The following is a 27,310-nucleotide window of genomic DNA, read 5'->3' on the forward strand; positions in this document are numbered from 1 at the left end:
CAGAGAGCCACTTGGCATCCTGCCCCCATGAGATAACGGAAACAATCCCGGTTCTCATGAGACCAGTGTCAGGGGACAGCCTAATTATGTACTCAGTGTGTGAAGCCATAAAGTAAAGATCAAGGAAAGAATGCCCTAGAATGGCAGTGGTAACAATTACATTGAGTTTGGAATGCATCTCAATCACCTAGATACAATCCCTCAGACACAAAGTCTGTGCAGAAAACATCTACAAGTCAACTCTCCAAGCTGTTGAGCCAGACAGTTCAGGCAGCCCCATACAGTCCAGTTCAATGATCCTGAACATTCAAAGTAAATTTCAACACTGAAAAAAATTGGGTGATCCAAGAGGAAATGTAATGTTTGTTGCAGGGATTCTCAGGTGGGAGGGGCTTTATAATGCTGGGAAGTGATAGTTGTGGCAGGGGGCAGTAATGTGATGCACATTGATACAAAAAATATCCAGCTTTAATTATAGGCTAAAAGGGTCTGACCTTGCTGAGACTGACAGGGGGGAAAGGCCTAGGAGTTGTAGTAGATAACTCAATGAAAGGATCAACCTAATGTGTTGCAGTGTTGAAAAAGGCAAACTCTTGTGTCAGTAAAAGCAAGGCCACTGACCATTAAAGGATGAACGGAGGCCATGATCCCTCTGCAACATTGTTTTCAATCTTTACTTTTTCCCATAAGAATGAATGGCAGCAATTCACTTTTACAAGGGAAAGGGGTGCACCTGGGATCACCACCCGGACTGGAGGTTAAACATCCTGGCAGAGGCATACAGGATCCAAACAGTGCCCAGAGACAAAGCCTCCTCCGGGCACCCCCCAGGAGCCTCCCCAATCCCTGCTACACGGACCCTGGGAGGGCAGAATGACCTGGCCCAGGCCACCTGCAGAGTGTGTGGAGTTAGGCCTCCCTCATCCCCCCCCCTGGTCTGCCTGGAGATCAGGGAGGTGTTTCTGTCACCCTGCTTTTAGCAGGCCCAGTCCTGCCTTCAACTACGTTTTCAAGTTATGGTGATAATTTCAACAACATTCCCATGAACCTTTGCTAAATATTCAAATTAATTATTTGCATATTTAGCAAAGCCTCATGGGTATGTTGTTGAAATACTCACCATGAGTTGAAAACATTTCCCAAGGCACTATCCCACCCCCACTTGTACCAATTCTGCCAGCGGTTGGCTGAAAAAGCAGCCTGCTCTGGCTAGGCTGTTTCGGCTCCATACTTTGTCAGAGTTGCCTCCCTTGGGGAGGCTGACTCTGGTCACATGGGGGGCAATTTTGCGCCCCACACATGATCAGATGGTGTGTGCCCAGAGACATGGGTTACCCCATGTCACTGGGCAGATACACCACTGCTTCCTGGAGTCCCCCATGTTTCTGTCAAACTTTGTCACCCACCAAGTGTGTCCCAGATGGTCCTCCCCCCCCCCTTTTCTGTGTAGAATCCATTGGGAATTATGTGCTCCAGATCTTGACTTGCTTCATTCTAGAGTGTAGTGGACCCACGACAAATGGATATTATGTGTATTATGATAACCTTGCTGCTGATGTCCCCAAATATCAGACTTTCCAACACACTGCACATTTTCTTCCTAGAACCCCAGAGAGTGGACTAAAAAGGTGATCAAGAACATTGCATGCTCTGGCAAGTTTTCCAGCGACAGGACAATCACGGAATATGCCAGAGAAATCTGGGGAGTGGAGCCTTCTGCTGTGAAGATTCCCCCACCCAACATCCCCAGGGAGTAATCAGCTGCAGAGATGCATGCAGACACTCTGGGCGGCTTGCCACTGAGGAGCTTCTGCTTCCCCACAGATTTTCCGCAGATGACTTCAACGTGCATTTTACCACTTGTCAATAGTCTCATATTTATAAAAGACATGGAGGTTACTTGAAGTGAGGATGGCTGGTCCTCCAGCTGAGGGTGGTGGTGATGGGAGAAGAGATGTGGGGAAGTGTTGACCAAAATCCAGCTTACTATTGGGAGGGGGGAGGACAAGATCTGAAGCAAGGAGCTCAAATCAGATTGAGCAATTCTCTGTGTTAATGCTCACATTTAACCAATCCAGTTTATTTGCATGTGTTTTATGTCAAGAAGGTACCTAAATTTTCAGACTCTTACGTTCACCTCAAGTCCTCCTGCTTAGTAACCAAGGAGTTTCCTAAGTCTATTTGGCTGTAGTGGGTTGAATTATTCCCTCTGAATAAACAGGTGCTACCCTCTGGGGGAATGCTACCAAAAGAGAGCCCTTTTATGACACCCCCACCCACCCCCAAGTACATTTTCCCAGTTCCTTGTCATGGATTTCTGTTCCATCAGTCGTAAACCCCTGATGACCACATGTGGTTCTCATTAACCATTTCAGTGAGCAATTTGCATGCACTGTAATGAATGATGTTATTAAGAATATTTTAAAATTAATTCCTTGGAAGAGTTGGCCATGAGACATGTGAATAGCATTCAACAATGTTAGCATGAATGATGTTAATATTGTTGAATGCAGAACAGCCCATTGTGGCATTATTAATGAAAGGCTGCACACAGAATACACTGTGAAAGCACAAGGGCCTTCTCTTGGCACCATCTTTGTAAGGCCAGACCTACACCATTTATGACCCATAAAGCTGAACAGAACCCACCAGACCTGTGTTACATGATCTGCCATGTGCTTGACTATCCCAAGGTGAGCAGTAAATACGGGATGTTCATTGTGTAAGCTTCATTTGACGTGGCAACTTACAAATGGAACAGCCCTTTCAAAGTAGTCAAGGAAAGTTTATTATAGTCTCATTTCTGCTGTAGCCAGAAGTTTGACCTTGTAGCAATCCTGTCTCCATTTCCAACTCAGTAGCCTTCATGTCTCAGCATGTCTCACATTCCTACCTTAATAAAATAAAAAACTCCTGCTACTCGAAACATTTGAAGTTTTAACTTCAGGTAAACATTTGCTTTATTTTGTCTGTATTTGTTCTCCCATGTGAGCTGGTAACTGAGCAGATGACTGACATGTCAGTATATAACTGTTTGGGGAAATTTGCAATTTGGGGGAGATTTTCCCATTTGTGCCTAGACTGGCAATGTAATTTGCACTTTTTAAATGTAAAATGCCAGCATCTGAAGTGCAGGTCACATGGATCTGCTGTCCTATGAAATTCTAGAACCAGAGAGTTCATTAAAAATTGCTAAATTTTCTTTTTCAACTGTTGGGAATTACATCTCGCTAGTATTAGTTTGAGGAATTGTTGAAAAACTCATGTTTTCTTTTATTTCTTCTTAGACAAATGTCTCCAGGTGACAAATCTGTACCTGTGTTAATGGATTGCAATTATGTACATTTTGAACAGGAGGTTGGCATGCTCAGTAGAAACAACAATCACCTGTTCAGTAGGAAAGTCTTATCCACATGGGTGACCTGCATTATCAGAAATGACCATGATGATTCTGTTGGGAAGCCCACCTAAGAATTCAAATGCTCCCCTGTGTGCTGAATCTTATAAATCAATTACCATGTGTTAATAAAGAAAAAAACAACACCCAACTAGCTTTTTCAGCCATCTGACATAGCCCCATGGGTCCCCTTCTGCCATCTACAGTGCTCCATAAGTATCAGTAAAATGATGTATTTCATCCCTTTCAACTTCTGTCTTTGCATGAAAATAACTAGCAACAGGTAGAAACTAAAGGCTGGCTCATTCATACCTATGACTTCATTTCTCTGCACTTGTTTTCTGTAGTCCGCTGATGGCTGGAAATTGAGCTGAGTCAATTGAAAACTATTGCTTTTGAGGAATGACCTCTCTATGGTGTAATATTTGTCTTGGACCATTTGCAGATGTAGATCATTTGATGTTGTAATCATCCAGTGAAAAATAGGTCTGTGCAAACATAGCCAATAGACATTTGAGACAAGGGCTAGCCTTAAGCAGGTAGGCATTTCTGAAGCCACTGCTGTGTTTTGCAGAGCATTCCATTATTGTTCCACAACCACTGCAGGGCTAAGTACTGTGCTTTGTTCCAGGCAAGTCCACCTCCTCTGTCCTGATGAGTTGCACTCCATCAGTCACCTTGATCTCATAACTGACCCACAGGAGCTCCCTATGTGTCCCTTGCTTGCTCTCCTGAAGGGTTTCCCCATTCACTGCCCTGCAGCAGTTCTGTTCACATTTCTTTGCACCTACAGAGTGGTCCCTCCATTGAAGTGAATAGGGAGCCTGCGGAGGTAACGCAGCACAGACCAAGTTTGGGGTAGAGCATGTCACATGGTCTTGAATCATTTGATTAAGAACAACAACAAAGAAAGATTTTCCAGGGCACAACTGTATGTAAAATGCCAGCATCCTAAGAGCCCCCTAAGCTGTTAAACTCAATCCTTAATGTTTTACATCTGATATCTGTTCCTTTGTTTTTGTATCAGTCTTGTCTTACTGTCTGTGCAAAATTTCAGAACAAGATTTAGTGTTCTTTCTCAGTTGTCAAGAAAATGAATTATGAGAGAAAAGTGAGGGTTTTGTTTGAGCTTTAAACAACCAGGGATTACATTATTTTTTTCACCCACTCAAGGCACACGATCACTGTTGAGCATAAGCAGTCCCATAAAACTGCATATTGACAGTCCCAAAATCTCTCTGGGTTTTTGTTTTTGTTTTGCATTTTGGCTGATAATTTTTCATAGTCTTGTTGCAATGTTATTGTCTTCATTTTAGTACTGTGAGTCACTCCTACCTACAGAAGATGGCATGTTTTAAGGCAAGACATTGCAGTAGACTTAAACAAGAGAATTTCCGAATTACCAAAATACTCAACTGCTTGCAAAATAAATGTGTTCTTATCACTCAGCACTGTGGGACTTTGAGTGTGTGTGTTTATAATGTTCCTGTTATTCTTGTGTGCTTTCATCATTATTAAAACAAATTGCACATACTTCCACACGCCTCTCTCTTTATTTCTCTAGGTCCGTGTAGAATTTCAAAATTTACTGTTTTAGAAGAGTGCTATTCAAATTAAGAGGTTAGAGAAGTCGTCCTCAGACATTTTGTTTAGCTTTCACAGTATTTCTAGCCTACATTTTGGTAAATTGAGAGTGGTGTGCTGGGGGTTCCCAAGACATGTACCCAGACCCCTTCCTCCTTTGCTTCTGCAAGGGCACCACATCAAGGGCATCCAGTCACTGGCTTTCAAAAAGCCCTTGCCTGTCAGGGGCAGATCTGCATATGTTGCAGAAGATTTGGACTCTGAAGTGTGGTAGGATTCACATTCAACCTATTTTGTTTTTTGTTTAATTTTATTCTTCCCCCAAGGAATCCAAAACAATGTGACATGATTCTCCAATCACCCTTTTATCACAAAAAGTCTGAGGAAGGCTAGAAAACGAATGGCCCAAGAACAGCAAGGAAGCTTAATGGCTGACTGGGAATTTCACCCTGGCAAGTTTTCTACAGAATGCCTCATTCAGCAAACTCAAAAGAGAGGAATGCTTTTCCTGAACTTTGTATATACAGGTAGACAGCTTCATGTTTTAACGTTCCCATGCAAAGAAGGCTTCCTCTGCATAGAAAAAGCATGCCTAGGAGAAGACTACTGCTACCTTCTCCCCCATTCTGCCATCAATGTAGAGACGCCATGGCAAGCAGTAAGTAATCTACACAAATATCAATTATGAAATGCTGGACTAGTAAAGCTAAATTAGTTTCCAAAGATTTAAGCCAGTGTAGCCAGTCAGTGTTCTAGAGGTTTCCTCCATCGATCAAGTAAGAGGACTGTGGCTCAGGTAATATCTTCAAATATGGATGAGTACAAAAATTCCAATTCTTGAATTCTGTCAGAATTTAGATGAATCTTTCCAGAAAAACAACTTGTTGGGATGTTTCATTCATTTACAAAATGTACAATATATTTGTATGAAAGTATTCCTTTTGAACTGCTGGAGTGATTTCTGAAAATGTGAAGCTGAGAACTGATTTCCCCTTTGTTACCATGACCTTAATCATTATCAGTTATGTGGCACCAAAAAGCTATCCCAGCCTGCCTCTCATTATTTCAGGTAATCAGCTGCAACACCTGGAACAGCCCCTTCCCATCATTATTGCTTTGATATATTTGGAGACCCATATGAATTATTATTCCCATCATGCAGGCACTTCACTGGCTACCCATCAGTATTAGCTATCACATACAAAGCCCCTCATGTCCTTGACCCCTCACATTTGCAAGACTGCCTCTCCCTCTATGTTTCACCACAACAGTTTAGCTGATTGGAGCAGGTCTTCCACAGGTGCCAACCTGCAATTGGGCAAAATCAACAACTATGCATGTGCCTTCTCCACTGTGGCCCCTACCTTATGGAATAGCCTGTCTGAGGAGGCTTTCACTCTCCCTTCTTTCCGCAAACTTTGCAAAGCTGAACTATTCAAGAATATTAGTTATTTATTTAAGTTGCTTAGTCACTAGTAGAGAAATGGTGAAGTTTGCAGATAATACAAAATTATTCAGAATAGTGAAAACCAAAATGACTGGGAAGAGGTGCAGGAGGATCTCCACAAATTGGGTGAGTGGGCCAGAATGTGGCAGATGAAGTAATGTGATGCACATTGATACAAAAAATATCCAGCTTTAATTATAGGCTAACAGGGTCTGACCTTGCTGAGACTGACAGGGGGGAAAGGCCTAGGACTTGTAGTAGATAACTCAATGAAAGGATCAACCTAATGTGTTGCAGTGTTGAAAAAGGCAAACTCTTGTGTTGGCGATTATTAGGAAAGGGATGGAAAATAAAATGGTCGATATTATAATGCCCCGGTATAGATCTATGGTGCAGCCTCATTTGGAATACAGTGTACATTTCCAGCCACTGGATCTCAAAAAAAGACATTGCAGAGCTGGATAAAATACAGAAGACAGTTGGAGAGTTTAGCACCTTCTCTGTGAAGCAAGGCTAGGGGGACATTCTAGAGGTTTATAAAATTATGCATGGCTGTAGAGAGTTGGAAGAGTGAGACAAGGATCTATGACTGACCTTAATGAAACATCACGGGCAGAACTGCGTACCCCACTGATGCATCTCTTCTCACATCCAAATCCAAGGCATAATATTTAACTAATGTCTCTGCAGACAACCACAGCTCTCCCCACTTTCAGTAAACCTCTGAAACCCAGTGGCAGGAAGCAGTATAAACAGAAAACCTCAACTGGTATGCTCTGTTGTTGGAGCTCCAGATGAACTGGCTGACCAGTGTATCAGACAGAATGCTGGACTAGATGGACCACTGTCCAGCTGACCATCCTCAAGCAGGGCTCCTGTATTGTGCTCATGGGACCCAGATTCAGCTGTAGCTTATCTACCTGTGCAAGGATCTCTGCCCCTCACAGAGCAGCCCACACAGCCCCCCAAATCCTATTCCATGGGCAGGGTCTCTTGTCACCCAAGAACAGGATTCCAACGACATTTTTGAGCTGCTATGAGAGGTAGGTCAGTCCCTCTAGGGCAGGGGTCTGCAACCCACAGCTCCAGAGCCGCATACGGGTCTTTCAGTCTTATACTGTGGCTCTGCGTGGCCTGGAGGTTGGAGGGTGGCATGGCCGGGTCCCTCCAGAGCAACCTCCATCCCCCCCTCTGCCATCCCCACAGCCACCATCCCCCCTCTGCCCCACGGAGGAGGTGGCTGCCTGCTCCATCGGGCAGAAGGGGTTTCCCTGCCCAGTGCTGCTGCCTCCTGCAGCGTGAGAGGCGGCAGCACCTGGCAGGCCGTAGCCGCCATCCCCCCCTCTGCTCCATGCAGCAGGTGGTTGCTTACTCTGTTGGGCGGAGGGGGTTTCCCTGCCCGGTGGCCCAGCCTCCCAGCGCTGGAAGGAAAGTTGAGTGGAGGGGCCAAACCGGATGCAGCTCCTTGTGGAGCTGCCTCTCTGGCTCGGTAGATCTGTGGGGCCGTGGAAAATGGGTCCAAAGGGCTCTTTGGGTGGTAAAGATTGCCGACCCCTGCTCTAGGGCTAGAAATGTATGTGCCTGTGGAAACACTACTTTGAATCCCTTGTTTGGTCCCAGATCTGTAAAAACTGTTTTGGCCCTACCCCATTCAAAACAGCTGTGTCATACACTACTAGATATTACCCTTCAAAGAACACAACTGTAAACCTTTACGGAATATGTTGGAACCTTTAGGGGTCCCCACTGCCAGCTCTGGAGGGTGAGGTTCTAACACTCTTCAGCCAAAGCCTGAGTGTGATCCTGAAATCCTTATCGATGGAGACCCAGGCCACATTTACAGCCAAATCAGCTTTTTTCCATCTCTGCCAGGTTAAACAGTTTGCTTCCTATCTATTGGGTGCAGACTTGGTTACAGTTATCCATGTGACTGTCACCTCCAGGCTAGATTACTCTACCTTTCTCTATGCTGGCCTGCCCTTAAGGCTGCTCCAGGAACTACAATTGGTACAGAATGTGGCAGATAAGAGTACTCAGTGGAACTCCAGTGAAAGAGTATTTATTTATTTATTTATTCATTCATTCCACTTTTATACCGCCCTCCCCCAAAGGGCTCAGTACCGTATATAAGACTCGTCCTCTACCAACTGCACTAGCTACCAGTTGAATACCAAATTGTTTTCAAGGATTCAGTATTAACCTTTAAGGCCTTGAGTGGTCTGTGACCATCGTACCTTCAGGACCACATTTCCCCTTATTCCTCATGGAGGACCCTTTGGTCCTCCAACAGCAATCGCCTGGTGATCCCCGGACCCAGTGCATACAGCTGGCTTCCATCAGAGCCACGGTTCTTAAGGTCAAGGCTCCCAACTGGTAGATCTTATTGCCAGCGGACATCAGGGCTCTGCAAGAGATCCAGCAGTTCTGCAGAACGTACAAAACCAAGGTATTCCAATGTGCCTATAGCTAAAGCTGCCATGAATCCTCGTGAATTATGTTTGGCCCCATAACTCTCTTTACACTCCTCTTCACGCCCAATAAGATTTATATGACTGGGCAAAATTGAGATTTTACGTGGGCAAATGATTTGATTCCTTGCCAGCAAGGAATTTTATGAAATTTTTAAACTATTCATTATTTAAGTCATTGTTTTATGATTGTTGTTAAAAATGTGTTAGGCTTGGCCTGGGCTGGGAAGGGGGGGGTATTAAATCAAATAAATTGAATAAATAAATCTGCCACACAGTTGTCTGGCTGGCACCTAAAGTGCAAGTTCCAGGTCAAATGAGTTGGTGGAAACAACTGCTTGTAACTTGTGCCTACACTTCTCCAGAGCAAGTCACAACAGGCCCACCAACATCATTTTTCTAGGCATCCTCAAATACAAATGTCTAAGGACATAACTTCTGAGCCCTGTGATCATAAAACTTCACACAAAAAAGCCAGCACAAAGTCAGAAGTCATTTGTTTTAATAAAATTACACACTTTTAAGTAAATATCTCCATTTCAATGCATGTTACTGGTTTAATAATTGGAGTGTGTCAGAATAAACAGCACTGGTGCATGCTTTGGAATCTAATTTCTTTTTTGCATAGGAGGAGTTAACATTTCCACATCAGTTTGTACTTCTTTAATCACCAAGGTGACAGCAGCAGCATTAAGACGGAATGTACTATCTGTTTCAGCAAAAAGTCAAGAATTTCTGTCCTGTCGATGAAGTAAACAAGTGCCAGGGCCGGGGGGAAGGGGTGGGGGAGGAGGTAGGGAAGAGATAATTTTAAGTGGCACAATCAGCTCAGAGGTTTTCATGAATTAAAATCTTGGTCAGCTTCACGAAAGCAGAAAACCCCAAAGCAAAGAACAAGCTACTGTCTGCTCTGCAATTACAACAAATCTGTAAGGTAAGACTTTGATACATGCGGAACTGAGTATTCAGTATACAGATGCTATTAGCGAACAGTACCCTCTAGGTGAAGAATTCACTTCTGCACACAAGTATCTAAGACTACTATGCTTGTTATTGTACATTTGGGGAATGGCATACTACAGGGCCAATTCCACAGTGAATCTAGGGCTAATTAACAGCCACCTGCTTGGGTCCAACAGCTACAATGACTGTGATTCATTAGTACTACTTGCTTCTGATGGAAATGTCCCCAACCATCGGCCATGTATGTCTGCATAAATGGTGACTCAGAACAGTGTAAGTAGCATTGGTGGGAGTATCATCTGCCTTTGTGGAAGGTGTAACCAAAGTCGTTACACTACAAATGGCTTGGCTCCAGCCTGCAGCTGAAGAAACAAAATTGTAGGACCAGGGTCCAAAAAGAGCACTGCAGACTCTAATGCCAGGTAACTTCTCTGGTGTTATATTGAGTGAATATCATACAAGGAATTTAAATTTTTCAAGAACATTCAATTATTGACATCTGTTAACATCAGTCAAATACTAGTAAGAACATTCTCCAACAAGACCATTGAGCTAGCTGGGCATCTGGATAAAAATCCAACCTTGTGATTACTTTTATGGCTCATGGCTTCTATGAAATGAAATTAAATGCACAAATGAGTCATAAACCAATAACACCTGACACATTGAAACATAACAAAGAAGCTCCATAATTAATGTGCACTTACATGTAATATTATTAAAATGTTTATATCAAATGCAGGTCCCCTTGGTGAATTTCAGGGGCCAGAAAAACCATTCTGTGAAACTGACAAGAATGAAAAACCATCATCAATAATATTTACAGCAATGCTCACATAACTCTTGTAGCCTGATCCCTAGTTAGCATTTCAAACTGCAATCCGCTGACATTCCTGTAGCTTCTGGCAAATGTCCTTGAACAGAGGAATGTTCAGCTCATATTTAACAGATACAGACAGCAGCTCACAGGAGCAAGTAATTAAGAAGTCCAAGATAAGCAGAATAGTCTATGACTATTCATTTCACAGAAGCCATGAGCCATAGAAGTAATCATGAGGCCAGATTTTTATCCGGATGATTGGCTAGCTTGATACTCTTGTTAGAGAATGTTCTTACTAGTATTTGGTTGATGTTAACAGATGTCAATAATTGAATGTTCTTGAAAAGTTTATAACACCAGAAAAGTTATCTGGTTTTAGAGTCTGCATTACTTTTTTTGGACACTTGTCCTACAAGTTTTTGTCACTTCAGCTGCAGGCAGAAGCCGTTTGTAGAAGAAGAGTTTGGATCTATATGCTCCCTTTCTCTCCTGTAGGAGTCTCAAAGGGGCTTATGATCTCCTTTCCCTTCCCCCCTCACAACAAACACCCTGTGAGGTGGATGGGGCTGAGAGAGCTCCGAAAAGCTGTGATTAGCCCAAGGTCACCCAGCTGGCGTGTGTTGGGAGTGTACAGGCTAATCTGAATTCCCCAGATAAGCCTCCACAGCTCAAGTGATAGAGCGGGGAATCAAACCCGGTTCCTCCAGATTAGAATGCACGTGCTCTTAACCACTATGCCATTGCTGTAGCGTAATGCCTTTGGTTACTTCTGTATTACACTGCCCCCAAAGTATTATACCCTTGTGGCAGGTGTGGAAGAGAAGAGGATGGTAGAACTATGGGAGCCTGAAAGTCACATGGCAGGTGATTCAAGACCAGCTTTGCATCATCTTTAGCTACTTCTACACAACATTAAGTGAGCTAGAACTTTCCAATTTACATGGGCAAATGTATTGTTCGCTTTTAAAAAATTTGGTAAACGTGTAATGCATTGGAAAAGCTGGAAGTTACAGATATTGCCACCTGCCCAGTGACTCTAGCCACAAAGGTATCCATTTTCCCAAGTATCTAAAATGGACTCCAACAGTCCCAATAAAAGTGACCCATGATCAATTTTGTGAAATATGTGAGAAATCTGGCCAAGGCAAATCATTGTAGGGAACATGAAAAGTAGATTCAGTGTTGATCAGTAATTATAACTTTGAGGACTGCAAAGATGGCTTTCTGAACTAGGTGGAGCCTTTCTTTGTGCCTGACCTGTGCCAATGGAGGAGAACATTCAAGGCTAGTCAGGAAGTCTTCATATATCTTCAGTTCTTAAATAATAAAAAGACAAAAACAAAGCCTATGTTCAACCTTTAAGCAGAAATTATACAGTTTTAAGGAACAAGAATAAGGCTTATTTGTAGAAAGTGTTTAGTTTTCAGTACCTTTGGTTGGTTTGGATAAAGTTGAGGGCTTCATGCAATTTTTGTTTAATTGTGTTAGTATTTGCATTGTTCAAAGTGTATTGAAGGAGAAAACCTGTGTATTCCCGATGAAAAACACAAGACATCCCAAGCTAGGTTTTCTTTTTATGTTGAATTTCTTGTATTTAGAATAACTGAGAAATTCTGATCATCTATAATGCACCTGAGTATTTTTAGCAAATGGTACATATATATTTATGAGCAAAAAAACACATGATTACTAAGGATGGATATCAATTTTCTCACTCCCAAAGTGCTTATGTGTGTCTCTGATTAGAAGAGACTGGAAGACATCTTCACCACAGTGGAAAAATGAGTTCTCTTACCATCTATACTTGGGCTTAAAAAAATCCTTCTCTTTGCAAGAAAAGAAAGAAAGAAAGAAAGAAAGAAAGAAAGAAAGAAAGAAAGAAAGAAAGAAAGAAAGAAAGAAAGAAAGAAAGAAAGAAAGAAAGAAAGAAAGAAAGAAAAGAAAAGAAAAGAAAAGAAAAGAAAAGAAAGAAAGAAAGAAAGAAAGAAAGAAAGAAAGAAAGAAAGAAAGAAAGAAAGAAAGAAAGAAAGAAAGAAAGAAAGAAAGAAAGAAAGAAAGAAAGGGTCCTTCAAAATAACTGACTCCATAATTTGGAATCAATGCATTTTACATGACAGTGCATCTAACAAAAACTTGTGCATCTAACAAAAACAGTTCAGAGATGAGGGGAAGCAATCTCTAAAAGGATGTGTCTGCTTATGAGGTACAATTAAGAATTTTACTATGAAAATAGGGAAGGAACTTTGAAAGTTTGAAACCAAGGCAGTGGAGAAAGGAATACTTCCTCACAAATTATCCCTTTCAAATAGTTGCCTCATTTTAAACAATTATTTTTTCAGGAATTCTTCAATTCAATGCTTCCACAACATAAACAAAAAAAAATTCACAGAACTAAATTCTACTGAAAGAGTCTGTAATATAGGTTCGATAGGTGCACCACTGAAAGATTAAGCGTTATATTCTTGTAGATAAATCACACTTCATTTGCATTCCCAAAGGTTTCTTCATCTGAAGAAGTGTACAGTACCTCACACCTTTTTAGGAAAGTTCACAACTTTCACAAAAGTTGCCATGTCTTTCTTGTGCTTGAATTATTCAGATGCGTTTGGTTGTCTTGTCCTTGTTCTTTAAAGTAAAAACTGAAAAAAAGCTAACTATATTCTCCTTTTCTTCATACTTAACTGTTCCAAGGGCTGGGTGTCCAAGGGTATGCAATAGGACTGAAGCAAGAATCTGAGACTTATCCCACGCCTGGGTTTTTTAAAAGTGGCAATTTTTTAAAGTGACACAATTTTAACTCTATCATGCAGGTATTTCCTCAGTGACGATGATGCTCATGTTCAATTTTTCCCAGGAATTCTCTAAGAACAAGAAAAAAGAGGAAAGCGTCAGCAGTTTTTAGAGAGCCTGTGGAGAAATGGCTCCTCCCCCCCATTTCTGTTTTTTCCTCCCGTCCTCCCATCAGGTATCATAGATTTGGAGGACTTAGACATTCCAGAGGAACATCAGGAAGTGCTACCTGACCTAGGGGGAAAAGATATCTTGACCCAGCCTGACCAGGTCAAAGGAGGGTGGGTCTGGGATCTGATAAACTGCTGGGACAGGTGAGGTTTCTTCTCTCTTTCCTTCTGCTGGGGAGCAGACCTCTTGCTTTGACTGTGAAGGGTGCAGCCATTTTTGGACCATGTGCTCAGTCAGGTAATGTGAACTCTTTGAGAATTGCAACCTTCTAAGTTTTACATGCCTACCCTATGTTCAACAACTCTTGGTTAGGGTATGTTAAGAGATAGGAGCAGGGGATTTGCGTTTATATTGCCTTTGCTTTGAAAACCCTTGCTCAATCTGGTGCCCTGCTAAAAGATAACTGACTTCTATTTTTAATAAATACTTTTAAAACCTTAGATGTGGAGAACAGTTCTCTGTACCACGAATGCCCCACTGTCTCGATTGTGCTATCTAAGTAGGAGGAGAGAGAGGAAGGCTGAGCAGCTTTTCCTCAAGGATCTCCAATCTACCCTGTGGAACCCAGGAGAGGGGAACCAAGGGGAAACTGAGGCAGAGGCCTCATGGTTGGAAAGGAAGCTGGAGAATCCTGATCTTCCCCAGTGGGCAGTTCTCAAATGATCAGTTGGTGGCAGTGGTTTACCCAGAGAGAAAGCTAGCCCTCTCCAGGAAAAGTTGGCAACCCCTGGGAGAGTGCAGAGAGCCTGCTAGGCAAAGCAAGTTCATTTTGCCACAGAGCCGAACACACTGATCCTTCATCTTCATCCATTGTGCTCACACATGACCTTTCCTGTCCTGTATTTTCAGACACTGGCATCAATTGGGAGTCTTTATACTTGCATTCTCTTACATACAGGGTGACATCCCACTTTCTAAGATGGGCTCACAATACTTACTGTGGTCTCTAGTAATGCATTTGGACTGGGAAGCCGGGTTTCAAACTAGGGTTGAGAAATACCGAAAATATTCGGTAAAATTTGGATTTGACTTTATTTGGGTACAAAATTATCTGTATACCCGAATAAGCTGAATGCCATATTTGGTATACCCGAATATATTCAGATATCCCAAATAATTTGGGTCCATCTTAACTTTTTTTGTATTTTAGGTGTTTTTTAGGTTTTCAGCCTGTAGTGAGTGCATTTTTAGGCTAGTGGCACTAAAATTGCACCAGGCGACTCTCCTGATGATACCACCCAAGTTTGGTAAAGGGTTTATGGGGTCCAATTTTGTGGACCCCCCCAAAAGGGAGTGCCCTCATTGTTTCTAATAGGTAATGGGGGCTACCTCTTTGAGGGCTACCTCTTTGAGGGGGAATGGGAACTATGCTACAGCTTTATCTCTCTCATCATGTGAGATGGAGACAGGAGATTTTTTAGCACTGGAGTAGCTCCAACGGGGACATCTGGGGCGGCCCGCCCTGGGCGGGCTCCTGCCAGGTCATCTGGGGGGCGGCGGCGGCTGCTGCTGGCTGCCGGTTGTGGCTGGGCTGCTGGGCATGCCTGACCTTGCTGGGGCGGACGTGCAGCCCAAGCAGGCCTCCTTGTGGGCATGCTGAGGCTGCCTGAAGGGCGGGGAGTTCGAGGGGGCGGGCCCACAGATTGGACAGGCACCACATGTGACCTGGTGGCTAGCAAATGGCTAGCAGAGGAGCAATGGAAAGGCTGCCCTAAAGGGAGCCCTTTCCACTTCCGTGAGATATTAGCAGCCCCCAAGCGCCTGCCTGCCGGAGCCTGAAGACAAACAACAGGTCAGGTAAGCAGCAGGCACTGGCTGGCAGGCAGCCAGCCTGGCCTTGGATCTGGCCGGGCGGGCAGGGGTGGCGGCGACCCGCTGTTTGGTAGGGCTGGGGGTGGCCTGGATGACTCTCTTCCTCCCCTCGACTGCTCTGGGGGTGTTTGGTGCGCTCCGTGGCCGGCAGGGCCTTCTGCAAGGATTTTTCTCCTGTAAGAGAGCTGGAGACTTTCTTGCAAGCTCTTGTACAGGAGAAAAATCCTTGCAGAAGGCCCTGCCGGCCCTGGAGAGCGCCAAAAACATCCCCAGAGCAGCCGAGGGCAGCCCCAGCCAAGTCTTGATGGGGTGGGGCGGCGACCTGCTGTTTGGGAGGGCAGGGGGTGGCCTGGGCGACTCTCTTCCTCCCCTCGGCTGCTCTGGGGGTGTTTGGCGCGCTCCATAGCCAGCAGGGCCTTCTGCAAGGATTTTCCTCCTGTAAGAGAGCTGGAGACTTTCTTGCAAGCTCTTGTACAGGAGAAAAATCCTTGCAGAAGGCCCTACAAGCCACCAAGCACGCCAAAAACATGTTCTATAATGTGATGGTGACTTTGAGATGACCTGGTGCAAAAAAATCATTCACTGGTAGTAGTGGTGGAGGGCAGCTGCCCATACGGGGGGAGGGGGGGGCGCAAAACTCAGATTTCGTCCTGGGCTACATTTTCCCTAGCTACGCCCCTGTTTTTTGGATTTGTTTTACTCTCTCTTCTCATTGAAGAAATTCCCAGACAAAGAGAAAAGTTGAATAACGATCCACAGACCTGCTTATACTAGAAGTTGACAGATGGCAATGTGTGTGTCCAGTATAGTCACCTAGCTGTTTTAGACTCTTCACCACCCAGGACATGGTATGAGTCAGAACCCTTTTTTTTTTTCAGTAGCCCTTCAACTCTCAAAGCATCACATGTACCAGGGGAGAGAAGGAGAATGTACAATCCTCTCTTTTCAGCACTCAAACTTGGACAGATTTGCCAGAAAGCAGTTATTATTGGATCCATTCTGGAAACAGACCCTTCCTTTCCAAAGTTGTGATTCCAGTTCAAACTCCAGTGAAAACAGAACACTTCCCCATCTCTAAATGCAGTGTGAGCACAAGTCCTCAGTGATGTGTGTGATACTGAGATTTTATGATCAGCATCTAAGAGCTCCAGTATTAAGAGAGAACCTTTTAATTACCGTAATATTCGAGGTAGTTCTGGGCTCTTGTAGATATATTTATGTCTGTACCCTAGGTCTGTGTGAAATGGAATGAACTGCACTTTGTGATCACGGAAACTCCGAGATGGGGCAGCAATGCTGTAGAGCTGTAAAAAAAATGGGATAAAAAGCAAACGTAAGTCCAGGAAACACAGAGAGGTTGCCTAAGTAATCAGAACTCCTATACAAATAAATTGTTTGTTGCTACAAGTATCTTTGATTTAGTTAATTAAGTAACAATTTAAGCCATACTAGTTTCTCCCTTTACCAGAAACAATAGTGCTACAATATTACTACTTTGACCACAAGGGCTCATAAGACAGTCAGTATCAGTTAATATTCTTTAGCCATCCTTTGACCACTATTCTCATAACTGGAACCAGCTAGTAAATAGTAAAAACATACAACTTCCTCCTGCTCAGCTGATGAACAGTTATGGATTACAAGGAACCCAATCCACAGTCACAATTTCTAGAATTAAAATAATTTCAATTTATTGAATACTAATAAAGACAAAAATGCCCCAAGCGTCAAGGATTCAGCAAACTAGTCTGCTATAAAAAAGACAATTGATTATTGTTGGACAGGGATGTAGGTAAGTTCTCGAGATCAACCCCCACATTGCATGTCTGAAGCCCCCCCCCCCCCCCCGGTTGGTTTTTGCATTTTAAAGTGGTTTTTAGGTTTTGGCCTGCAGCGGGAGCAGGTTTTAGGCTAACAGCACCAAAATTTCAGGCTATCTTCAGGTGACACTCCTGATGATATCAGCCATGTTTGGTGAAGTTTCGTTCAGGGGGTCCAAAGTAATGGACCCCCAAAAGTGGTGCCCCCATCCCCCATTGTTTCCAATGGGAGCTAATAGTAGATGGGGCTACCTTTTTGAAGGTCCATATCTTTGGACCTCCTAAATCAAACTTCACCAAACCTAGGTGGTATCATCAGGATAGTCTGCTGCTGATACCACCCAGGTTTAGTGAAGGTTGGTTCAGGGGGTCCAAAGTTACTCCCAAAGGGTGTGCCTCCATCCCCCATTGTTTCCAATGGGGGCTAATAGGAGATGGGGCTACACTTTTGAGAGTCCATAACTTTGGACCCTCAAAACAAACTTCACCAAACCTGGGTGGTATCATCAGGAGAGTCTCCTAGAGATACCCTGAAAGTTTGGTGCTGCTAGCTTAACAATTGTACCCCTGACAGCAGGCACCCCCCAAATTTCCCCAGATTCTCTTTTTAAATCCACCCCCTTCGGCATGGATTTAAAGTGAGAATCTGAGGTCCTCAGTTCAAACATTGAAAGTGATGCTGTTTCAGGGTGGGGGAGAATCCACCCCAAAACACCATCACTTTCAATGTTATTTTTACTGTGGACCCCAGATTCTCCCTTTAAAATGGATTTAAAAGGAGAATCTGGGCTCCCTAATTTAAACACCGTTGAAAGTGATGATGTTTGGGGGTGGATTCCAGTGTCACAGCAGCCACCCATAGTGGGTGGGGGTGGGGGTGCACAAACCTCAGATTTTGCACAGGGCTCCATTTTCCCTAGCTATCCCACTGCCTGGAGGGGAGAGAGAAGGGACTGCCAGCTGCCAGCTGGGGAGCCCAGCCGGTGGGGGGGAGCAGGTCACAGGAGTCTGCCATCCCTTGCCTTGGAGAGCTGCTTTTTATAAGCACTGAGGCCATGGGCGTGGCTTGGAGAGGCGTGGCCACACCCCCAGGAGTGGGTGGGGGCAGGGCCTCGCCCCTGAACCCTCCCCCCATAAAAAACCAATACCTATGTCACTGTCGGAACAGGAAACTCTGTTAAAATCATGTCAGAATGAACATATAAAAGCCTGCAATTAATCATGACCTGCATGCATAACTTTGTGTAAGATGGGCCTCTTGAATGGGCAAGTCCCTGCAACGCTCCCTATTCTCCAAGGGAAAAGGCCCATCTCATCCTTCCTTTCAGAAGAAAAATGAGTAGCCCTTTTCTGTTCCAGGCTGTCCAACTTCAAATCAAGTGAGAAGCCTTCTAGCAAGAGATCAGGGCAAGTATGACTTAAATCAGATCAATTTAAATCATTGACTTAATTAAGACTAGATTTAAATCATGGTCTTCTACATAAGGACTCATTTTTTGCTGGTATAATTTTAATATTTACGAGACAAAAGGTTTCATTTTCAGGTTAGCTACTTTTTGGATGAGTTTTACAGTTCTATCAAAAATTATTGATTTGGTTATACTAGTAGAGATTCACAGGTAGATAATCACGACATTATTGTGAGGTGAACTATCTCCAATTTAATTCGAGTCACCAGGCTTTGCATTTCTTTGTTGGGGTGTTTGGATTTTGCATGCGTGCCTGTCTCACCCAAACGCAGAGCAACTTCATTAAAATATTCCCTAACTGGGTCTCTTTTATGGCCTGCTGCCATAACCATTTTCTTTTCCAGGGATAGAATAATATGATAAATCTCAGGCTATACACACAAAGATCCCAAGACTTGCGGAGTATTTTGTTCGAAAGGTTTCACTGCCATTTTTAGTGCTTGCCTCTCCCTCCTCACATTCAGCTCCTAGTGTAGATCTATTTCACTCCAAACAATGAGAGAACTTCTTGCAGCTTAGCACATAAAGTAAGGGAATTCTGTGTACATAGATTTGCAAAGGAACATCGGCATTAAGGTCTTTTTCTCAACTCTGAATGCTTATTTTATAACATTTTTGCAGTGAACCCAAGGCACTTCTTCTTTGCAGACACAAATTCACAGTTGTGAGAACTGCAAAATCAACCATCTGTGATAATATCTTCTAGATGGAAAAACTGCCATAAATAATTTTACAGAACCCCTGGAAGAGCAATGGATTCACAGAATGGATTCATAGAATTAATTTTCCAAAATTTTAAACACTGCATTATGTAGTCTCATGCTACATAATTAAAAAACAAATCCTCATTTCATTATGAATAGCCTTTGGATTATAATGTCTCTTAAATAGAAAACTATTTAAACTATCTTTAGATAGATCATTTTTCAAAAAGCATTGTTTTTTTAAAAAATCTTATTTTAATCTTCAAAAAATCATTGATTTTTATCAACCCTGCAAGAGACAATCGCGATCACTTTACAGTTCTGTGTGAATGCCCACATTGAGCGTGCCCCTTGAAGTAAATGTTCAAGTCCTTCTGAACCATGTACCTGTGCTTCCAGGCTGCTTATCTTTCTGCCTCCCTCCTTCTGTAGAACTATATCAGGTCAGTAGCCTCCATCATTGTGATATATTTAACCAATTCCTAGTATAGAACTAGGAAGGAGTTGCTTCAGAATAATTTGCACAGAGTTTTTAAAACTTGGAGTAAATATACACAGAACTTCATTTTTGCTTTTGCCTCATTCCCTGTGCAACAGATTACACCCATTTCATTCCCATTAACTTTGTACTAGTGCAGTGATGGCGAACCTTTTTGAGACCGAGTGCCCAAATTGCAACCCAAACCCCACTTATTTATCGCAAAGTGCCAACCCGGCAATTTAACCTGAATGCTGAGGTTTTAGTTTAGAAAAAAACAGTTGGCTCCCTCTTCCTCCGCCCCACCCGCTCGAGCAGGGGCCAGCCTGCTCTAGCCTCCAGCAAGTCCTGCGCGCACTGCTTTGTGCCTCTCTGGCATCATTGCCTCCTCTGCCCCCCCCCCCCCCGGGCAGCAGCCACCCAGAGCACAGGCACCAGGCTCGCCAGCCAAGTCCTCCCTGCTCACCGTCGTGCTCAGTGGCCCAGGCCAGCCTAGATGTGTGTGGGGTGTGTGTGTGTGTGTGTGATTTTCCGCCCCCCCCCCCACATGACGAACTCTATGTGTGCGTGCCCACAGAGAGGCCTCCGAGTGCCACCTCTGGCACCCGTGCCATAGGTTCGCCATCACTGTACTAGTGCAAAGGCCCTGTATGCACTTAGGCAGTAACAGGACAAAAGGCAAGAGATGCTTCAGGGCCATTAAGTTATATGTAAAGTCCTGGTGAGGGGTAATAAAAACAAGAGACAGAAAAAGAGAAAGAGAAAAACTGATTAAAACCAGACCCTGTCCATGGTGCTATCCCTGGCCCAAGGCTAAACTGTATTTCCCACATGCAAACAGATATAAACCAAACTCTGAAACCTGCAAGGAAGAGCCGCTCTTGAAAAAGGAGCCATTTTCAGAGAAGTGGGTGAGCAGTGAAAACAGGTACTCAGCACTTTCCTTGCCTACTACTCTTCTACTGCTTTAAGCAGCATGATGAAAGGAATTGCACTGAATTGTGCCTTCAGGAGTTTCCCCCCATGAACCAAAGGTATCAGGGCTGTGTTAAGTCCAGGATTATATGTAATCTGGCACACAGATGTTGATTTTCATGCAGCCCTATCCCTATAATGAGTCCTTTCCTAGTTCATTCAGGTGGGTAGGCATGGGGAACTTGTAAAGTACCTTCTTTCCAAGATGAAACGGCACAACTGGATCATCTTCAGCATGAAGAATAAGCAGAGAGCATGAAATATGCTTCACACTGTCAAAAAACCACAGCAAATATTGTTTGCATTACTTATTGAGATCTGCTAACACAATCAACATATTGCCTGAAATGAGACCGAGCCTATGTTCTCCAGCCATCATGGATGGAGCAGAAACAGAGAACCTCTTAAACCCAAGTGTCTCCAGTGTAAGCACAATTTGCAACATTTGCATTCTGGCACTGTGACAAACTTGGATTTATTTCTGGCCTTTGCCAGGCGTCTGAAGCGGGATTACACTGCTAAAACAAATGACGACCTTTCACTTAACTTGAAAAAACCCAGACTTTTAAGTAATTTATAAAAAAGCTGAGCTCTAAACACAGAGCCAGAACAGCAGGAGGAAGAAAGCAAGCAAGCAGATCACCTATTTGTGTTTGTTCCAAATGATGAGAAGTGGCACTTCCTGCACTTGTAAACAGAAGACTCTGAAGAGGAAAGATTGTCTTACGAAGCCCAGAAATACTGCTCAGTCAGTCCTGAGTGACCATTTGAAGAAGACGGGTGACGTAATTATAGCAAGCAACCAAGCAAGAGGAGCAAACACCCTCAAGTCTCACTATAAACACATCATCAGATCCATTACATAATTGCAGTGCTGATTATCAGTTACTTTAAAGACAGTTTAACCCTGTCTTTCAGGCTACTTAACAAGTTTAATGATTGATCCATTCCTCTGGCTCTCATTTTCCTCCAGTGCAAGAGAACAGCTACCATTGAATTATATGAAGGAAAATAAAAGAAGTGCTGGGGGGGGGGGGGGGCGTGGCAACATTTCCATTATGCCACTGACAAGGGCCCAATTGTATGGGCATGCCTTGTGTGTCCTCTAGAGTTCTTCTACGCTCATGGTTGATCATATAATCATCTACACAGGAAGCAGGGCATTTTCTTCAACAGTTTATCCCCCAAATAATTTGTGTACCATCAAGCACTAGCCTTGCAGAATGGAATACATTCCTTGCCTTTTCTTTTGGCTTTGCGTTTTGTTGAAAACAGTATCCCACAACTCCCTAAGGCTAAAATGTACTGAGGCAGAATGCACAGAAGTGATTCCCTCTGTGAAAAGACACACAAGCAAGTTTTCTCGACCCAGTAATATAGAAGGGGGTTATATCTTACTCCAGAAATAACTGACACATCTATATCCACAAGCATCAAGGAGAAAACATCGCAACTCCAAAATTCATTTCTCACTGGTAAGTACCTATATGTTTTGGCAGATAAGGCAGTGAAAAATAGGCAAAGAAAAGTCACAAAAGCCATGCCCAAGTTGGAATATATTTAACCACATCTATCCAGGCAGAAGGGAGAAGCCTGAATGACCGTATCACATGATGAGGTTCCCCAATGTGGGCACTCATGCCATGCTTCAGCAAAGTAAGCAGGGTCATTATGAAGGAAGAACTAGCGACTGGTTGCCTTCTTCAAATAAAGGGCTTTCCCCCCTTGGATCCTCCCCATCACTCACTGGAAAAGGACCCTGTAAACAGAACTAATGGATCAACTGTGAGGTGCTTGGGAGCACTACAAGACCACTCTTTCCCAATACTCCCCCAGTATTTAGCTTCCCTTTCCCCTATTGGTCATTGTATTCCATATGTTTAAACATGCATGTGTTACTGCCCCTCTCCCTGCTGGTATCTTCTGTATGCATTCTTCCTCTTCCTATTTTCTGTCTTTGTATGTTTGGCTCTGCCTCCTGTGGCAGAAATTTTGTAGTTGTGCATACCATTCGGACTCAAAATTCCAGAAGAGCCCACAGGCTCACAAAGGTTGGGAACTCCGATCATGTGATATGGGTTGGCATGAGAGAAGATGCAACTATCTGGGAATTTTATTGTTTTCATAATGATCTTGGCAAGATAAATGGTTAGTAGTTTCCTTGCTAGGCTTTTTCCTGGCAAAAAGAAGAAATATTAGCTTTCCTGGGATTTCTCTGCCACAAACCTCTTTCTTCTTTGTACACCAACTAGCAAAGGCCAAGTGCATTTCAGGACACATAGGCAAATGGCCCATTTTGTGTATACTCCCTAGGCATAAATTCTAACTCCTCACATAGAGAACTGGGGGGAGGGGGTCAAGGGGCAGAGTATCAACTTACTTTTCATCATTTGCAAATTTAATTCCACTAGAGGTGATCGGGTCAAGGAAAAACCAATCAAATCCTGGAAAGTACCTATATATCTGAAGAAAAACATTAACAGGTATGTGAGTGGTGGGTATAATTATTTAGAGAAAGAGTCATATTATATACCTAAATAAAATCTAATTAAACATGAGCAGCAACCACACACAATTCAAAAGGAAGATGCACTGCCAGCAACATTTCCACAAGACTACTTGCTTTGAGCGGGCTGTTTTATAGATGTAATCTAATTTTTTCTTTCCTGTTATACTCATTGTCATGACCCTCTAATGACTTAGCCAGGGTCCTGCCATATTTCTTTCTACAGAGTGCTCACAGAGCAGCCTTGAGAATTGTTTGCATTTCATCTAGCCCAGGGGTCTGCAATCTGCGGCTCTCCAGATGTTCATGAACTACAATTCCCATCAGCCCCTGTCAGCATGGCCAATTGGCCATGCTGGCGAGACTGCAATAAAGTCAGTAGTTCATGAACTACAATTCCCATCAGCCCCTGTCAGCATGGCCAATTGGCCATGCTGGCGGCATGAGCTGGATTTCTGAAGCTACAGGCCTGATCTAGCCTGTACCAGTCTGCATCTCATCTTTCCTGGTAAAGGTTCTGCAGCTGGGAAGTGGGGTATGGTAATGGGTGTCTATTTCTTGCCAGGTTCTCACTGTCTGAAGAATGTGTGGAAGTGTGTAAGTGTACCTTCCTGCTCAAGGGGAGAGTAGGGAGGGGGATGTGAGTGTAACCTGTCCATTGCAGGGGATATAATGATTTGCCTGTTTTAATGCATCCAGTTCTGACACCATAAGTCAACAGCTTTTCCACACTTGTAATCAATAAATAAGAATTCTGCGTTCAAAGTACTGATTCATTATTGGACAAGTCTGGATGATTTATGGATGATTTTAAAACAAGGATGCATATGAAGTATACTTCTCTACAGAGTGAAAAGATTCCTCAAGATCACCACCTTTACCCCAACCATTTTTTACTCTATGTTCCTTTGTGGTTTAAAATGCAAAACTAATTTGGAATTGTGAGTAAGCACACACACCCCTGAAATTACAGCAAACTCTGTTGACAGAGATGTAGCGAGGGGATCTGTGCCCAGGGCACATGTGTGCACTGCGCTCCTGCCATGCCCTGACACGCCCCCGGACCAGCATGCGCTCGGGGCAAGATGCCCCCTCCCCCCGGCATCTTGCCCCGAAATAGTGGACATCAATTATTTTGCAGAATGTTCCTAATAAATGGCATCCCTTGAAAATGAGGACTGGCAAACATTATAGAGGAAAAGAACACTACACAGATCTGGAAAATGCAACATTTCAAAAGTCTTGTTCAACAGATTGCTCATGGGCCAACAACTTCAGATACACTAGAATTCTTGGTGTAGCATGTGCATATGAGTTACTCATATATGTCAGATGTGGAAGACAAAAGTTCTAGCATACAAATCTCTACTTGCCACTGAAAAGGGATGGCTTCTTGCCTCCTCACGTATATTTGTAAAAGGAGATTCCAGTATAAGAGCATCTGGAGGAGTTTCTGAAAAACAAAATTAAGCAGATTATAATGCTGCCCATGGCAGACAGCGGCCTCTGTGCCAGGCCCACTAAAATGGCTCAGGGTTTCAAACCAGTAGTGCTTGGTGCATTGCCCCCAAAGTCAATGACATTTACACAACTCAGTAAGAAACCAGACCTACACAATCATTTGCAAACAGGGCAGACCTTCACTTTAGGAGAAACTGAATTGTAGCCCACTGTGTATTAGATATCTCATTGATATTCGTTGCAGAATCCATCTTGAGTCTCAGTGAGAAAGTGACTTTGTCTTTCTGATCCCTACATAGTGAATGAACAAAAGTATGCAATGGACCACATTTTAGGGATCAGAAATACAAAGTTGCCCAACTGTTATCAATGGGATTTAGTCTACCACCAGGTTTTTGCAATAGAGCACAATAAAACTGTATATCCAGTCATTCAGATTTGATTTAGTATATTTAGTTGCTACTAAAGTTGGATCATCTTGTCAGGACCTGACACAAAAGTGACAGCACTTTCTCAGTTATCTTGAAAGCTTCTGAGCATTTCACCACTCTCTATAGGTTTACTCCATATAGCTTAAAAGATCTAGCAGCCTAATACAGGAGCAGCCCAACCCTAATGGGTGTGTGTGTGTGTGAATGGTCACAGGGAGCAGCAGAGGGCTGTGTTGATGCATTTGCACCCTTTGCCAACACAAGGGGCACCTCTGCCGATGGAGGGGGCAGAGACACTGGTGGCCAGCCGCTGGAAGTTGGAATCACCATGGAACAATGCTAGTGTCCAGTTGGATGCTGACAAACAAGAGGGCAAGGTCTTCCTGGGGGTCTAGCCCAGACCTTCAGACTTATGCTGCAAGAAAGTGCAGCCTAAGCCATTATCAGCAATGGAGCAATTTGGTTGATGGAAGGGAGTTCAAGGTTCTCTGTGCAGCCAAAGCCCCTTTGGAGGTGGTGAGGCACACCCTCACCCTGCTGCCTCTGACTGCCGTAGCACTTCTCCCCCCCCACCACCACTGAACTATATGGCGCTGATAATATCTCTTGGGGGGGGGATTACAATTTTTAAAATGAAGAAATAACACTGCAAACTCTTACTACTGCCTTGAAAGACAGAATAAAGGTTGCAATATGAAATATTCTGATCCTGCAAAACAAATGTTTTACCTCTTTCGCAGAGACGCCTTACTAGGTTGGTTGCAACTCTAAAAAGACAGAAAGCATAAACCTAGAGTTAATCATTATTAAGAGTTAGAACATCTACCCTTAAATGATTTGACATTCCAATCCTGAGTAAGAATAAGAGCTAAGTTTGGCTTCGCACAGTGAGATTTACTTCCAACAGAGGTGGAATTCAAGATGGGCCTGGCCTCTTTAGTTATTTAAGAGAGCATACTCTTGTGCAGTTATCATCTTGGGTCTCAACCGTTTACTTATGTTAGGGATATAAAAGTCTTAGGAAAATTAATACATTTTTAAAAATTGACATTTAACCAAGAGATTCCAGTTTGGTGCTCAGAGCGCACTGGTGCTGGTCTAGAGCAGGGGTAGGGAACCTTTAACACTCAGAGCCATTTGGACCTGTTTTCCACGGGAAAAGAAAACACTTGGAGCCGCAAATAATTTTTGACATTTAAAATAAAGATAACACTGTATATATTGAGTTTTTTTACCCGCTCATTCTGAGAAGCGCATGGATGCGTCCGCCCTGCTACCTGCAGGGCGGGCAAGGATGGGGCCAGCGGCTCGGCCTCGTCGCTCCAACGGGGCGGGCGAGAGGGGAAGCCGGGCAATTGGTGTGCCCGCCCTGCTGCCTGCAGGTGAGGGCAGGAATGAAAGCCAGCGGCTCGGCCCACCCTACCCTTTCGGCCAGAGCAAATGAGAGGGGAAGCCCGCGGCGCCCAGCCCAGCCGACTGCGGGCAGTTGGTGCGCTTCGCCCTGCTGCCTGCAGAGGCGGAGGCAGGAGATGCTTAGCCGGTGGCTCGGCCTCACCGGCCACTAAGGAGAAAGCACACCAGCCTTTCGAACAGAGTGAGGCGAGAGAGGAAACCCGCTGCGCTGCTTGACAGCAGGCAATTGGTGTCCTGCCCTACTGCTTGCAGGGCCAGGCAAGGGGATAGGGCCCTGGCGGCTCGGCTCGTGGAGCCGCAGTGCAAGGGCAGAAGAGCCGCATGCGGCTCTCGAGCCGCAGGTTCCCTACCCCTGGTCTAGAGTATGGCAGAGTGATAGGGGTGGCCTCACTTCATTAGTGGCGGCTGACCTTCTCCTTGAGGTGGAATCCCGCCCCTGGGAGTGCACAGGATTGCAGCCAAAAGGCCAGGTATTGCTAGGGGACAGCAATCCACCTAATCCTATAGCAAGCTGTCACCGCTGTTGTGCAATTTAAGTTCTATATTTTAGTCTAATAATCTTAGCCTTGGGAAAAATACTGACATGAAGAATTAATATTTC

The 27,310-nt window shown here is 43.9% G+C and overlaps 2 protein-coding genes across 2 annotated transcripts in view; one reads left to right on the top strand and one right to left on the bottom strand.

Moving 5' to 3' along the window:
* Positions 1 to 4,930, top strand: part of PYGB (glycogen phosphorylase B) — a 58,467-nt gene extending 53,537 nt beyond the window's left edge. Inside the window, exon 20 of the mRNA XM_048519609.1 lies at positions 1,605 to 4,930. Coding sequence (XP_048375566.1) covers positions 1,605 to 1,757 — 153 coding nt within the window. The 3' untranslated portion in view covers positions 1,758 to 4,930. The remainder of the gene's footprint in view (positions 1 to 1,604) is intronic.
* Positions 4,931 to 12,646: 7,716 nt separating this feature from the next.
* ABHD12 (abhydrolase domain containing 12, lysophospholipase) overlaps positions 12,647 to 27,310 on the bottom strand; it is a 58,428-nt gene continuing 43,764 nt past the window's right edge. The window contains exons 8-13 of the mRNA XM_048519620.1: positions 26,026 to 26,063; positions 24,778 to 24,857; positions 23,279 to 23,361; positions 21,092 to 21,170; positions 16,629 to 16,756; positions 12,647 to 13,540 (exon numbers count right to left, since the gene is read on the bottom strand). Coding sequence (XP_048375577.1) covers positions 13,498 to 13,540; positions 16,629 to 16,756; positions 21,092 to 21,170; positions 23,279 to 23,361; positions 24,778 to 24,857; positions 26,026 to 26,063 — 451 coding nt within the window. The 3' untranslated portion in view covers positions 12,647 to 13,497. The remainder of the gene's footprint in view (positions 13,541 to 16,628; positions 16,757 to 21,091; positions 21,171 to 23,278; positions 23,362 to 24,777; positions 24,858 to 26,025; positions 26,064 to 27,310) is intronic.

The sequence above is a fragment of the Sphaerodactylus townsendi genome, linkage group LG01 (genome assembly GCF_021028975.2).
Source record: "Sphaerodactylus townsendi isolate TG3544 linkage group LG01, MPM_Stown_v2.3, whole genome shotgun sequence".
In the NCBI taxonomy this organism is placed as follows: domain Eukaryota; kingdom Metazoa; phylum Chordata; class Lepidosauria; order Squamata; family Sphaerodactylidae; genus Sphaerodactylus; species Sphaerodactylus townsendi.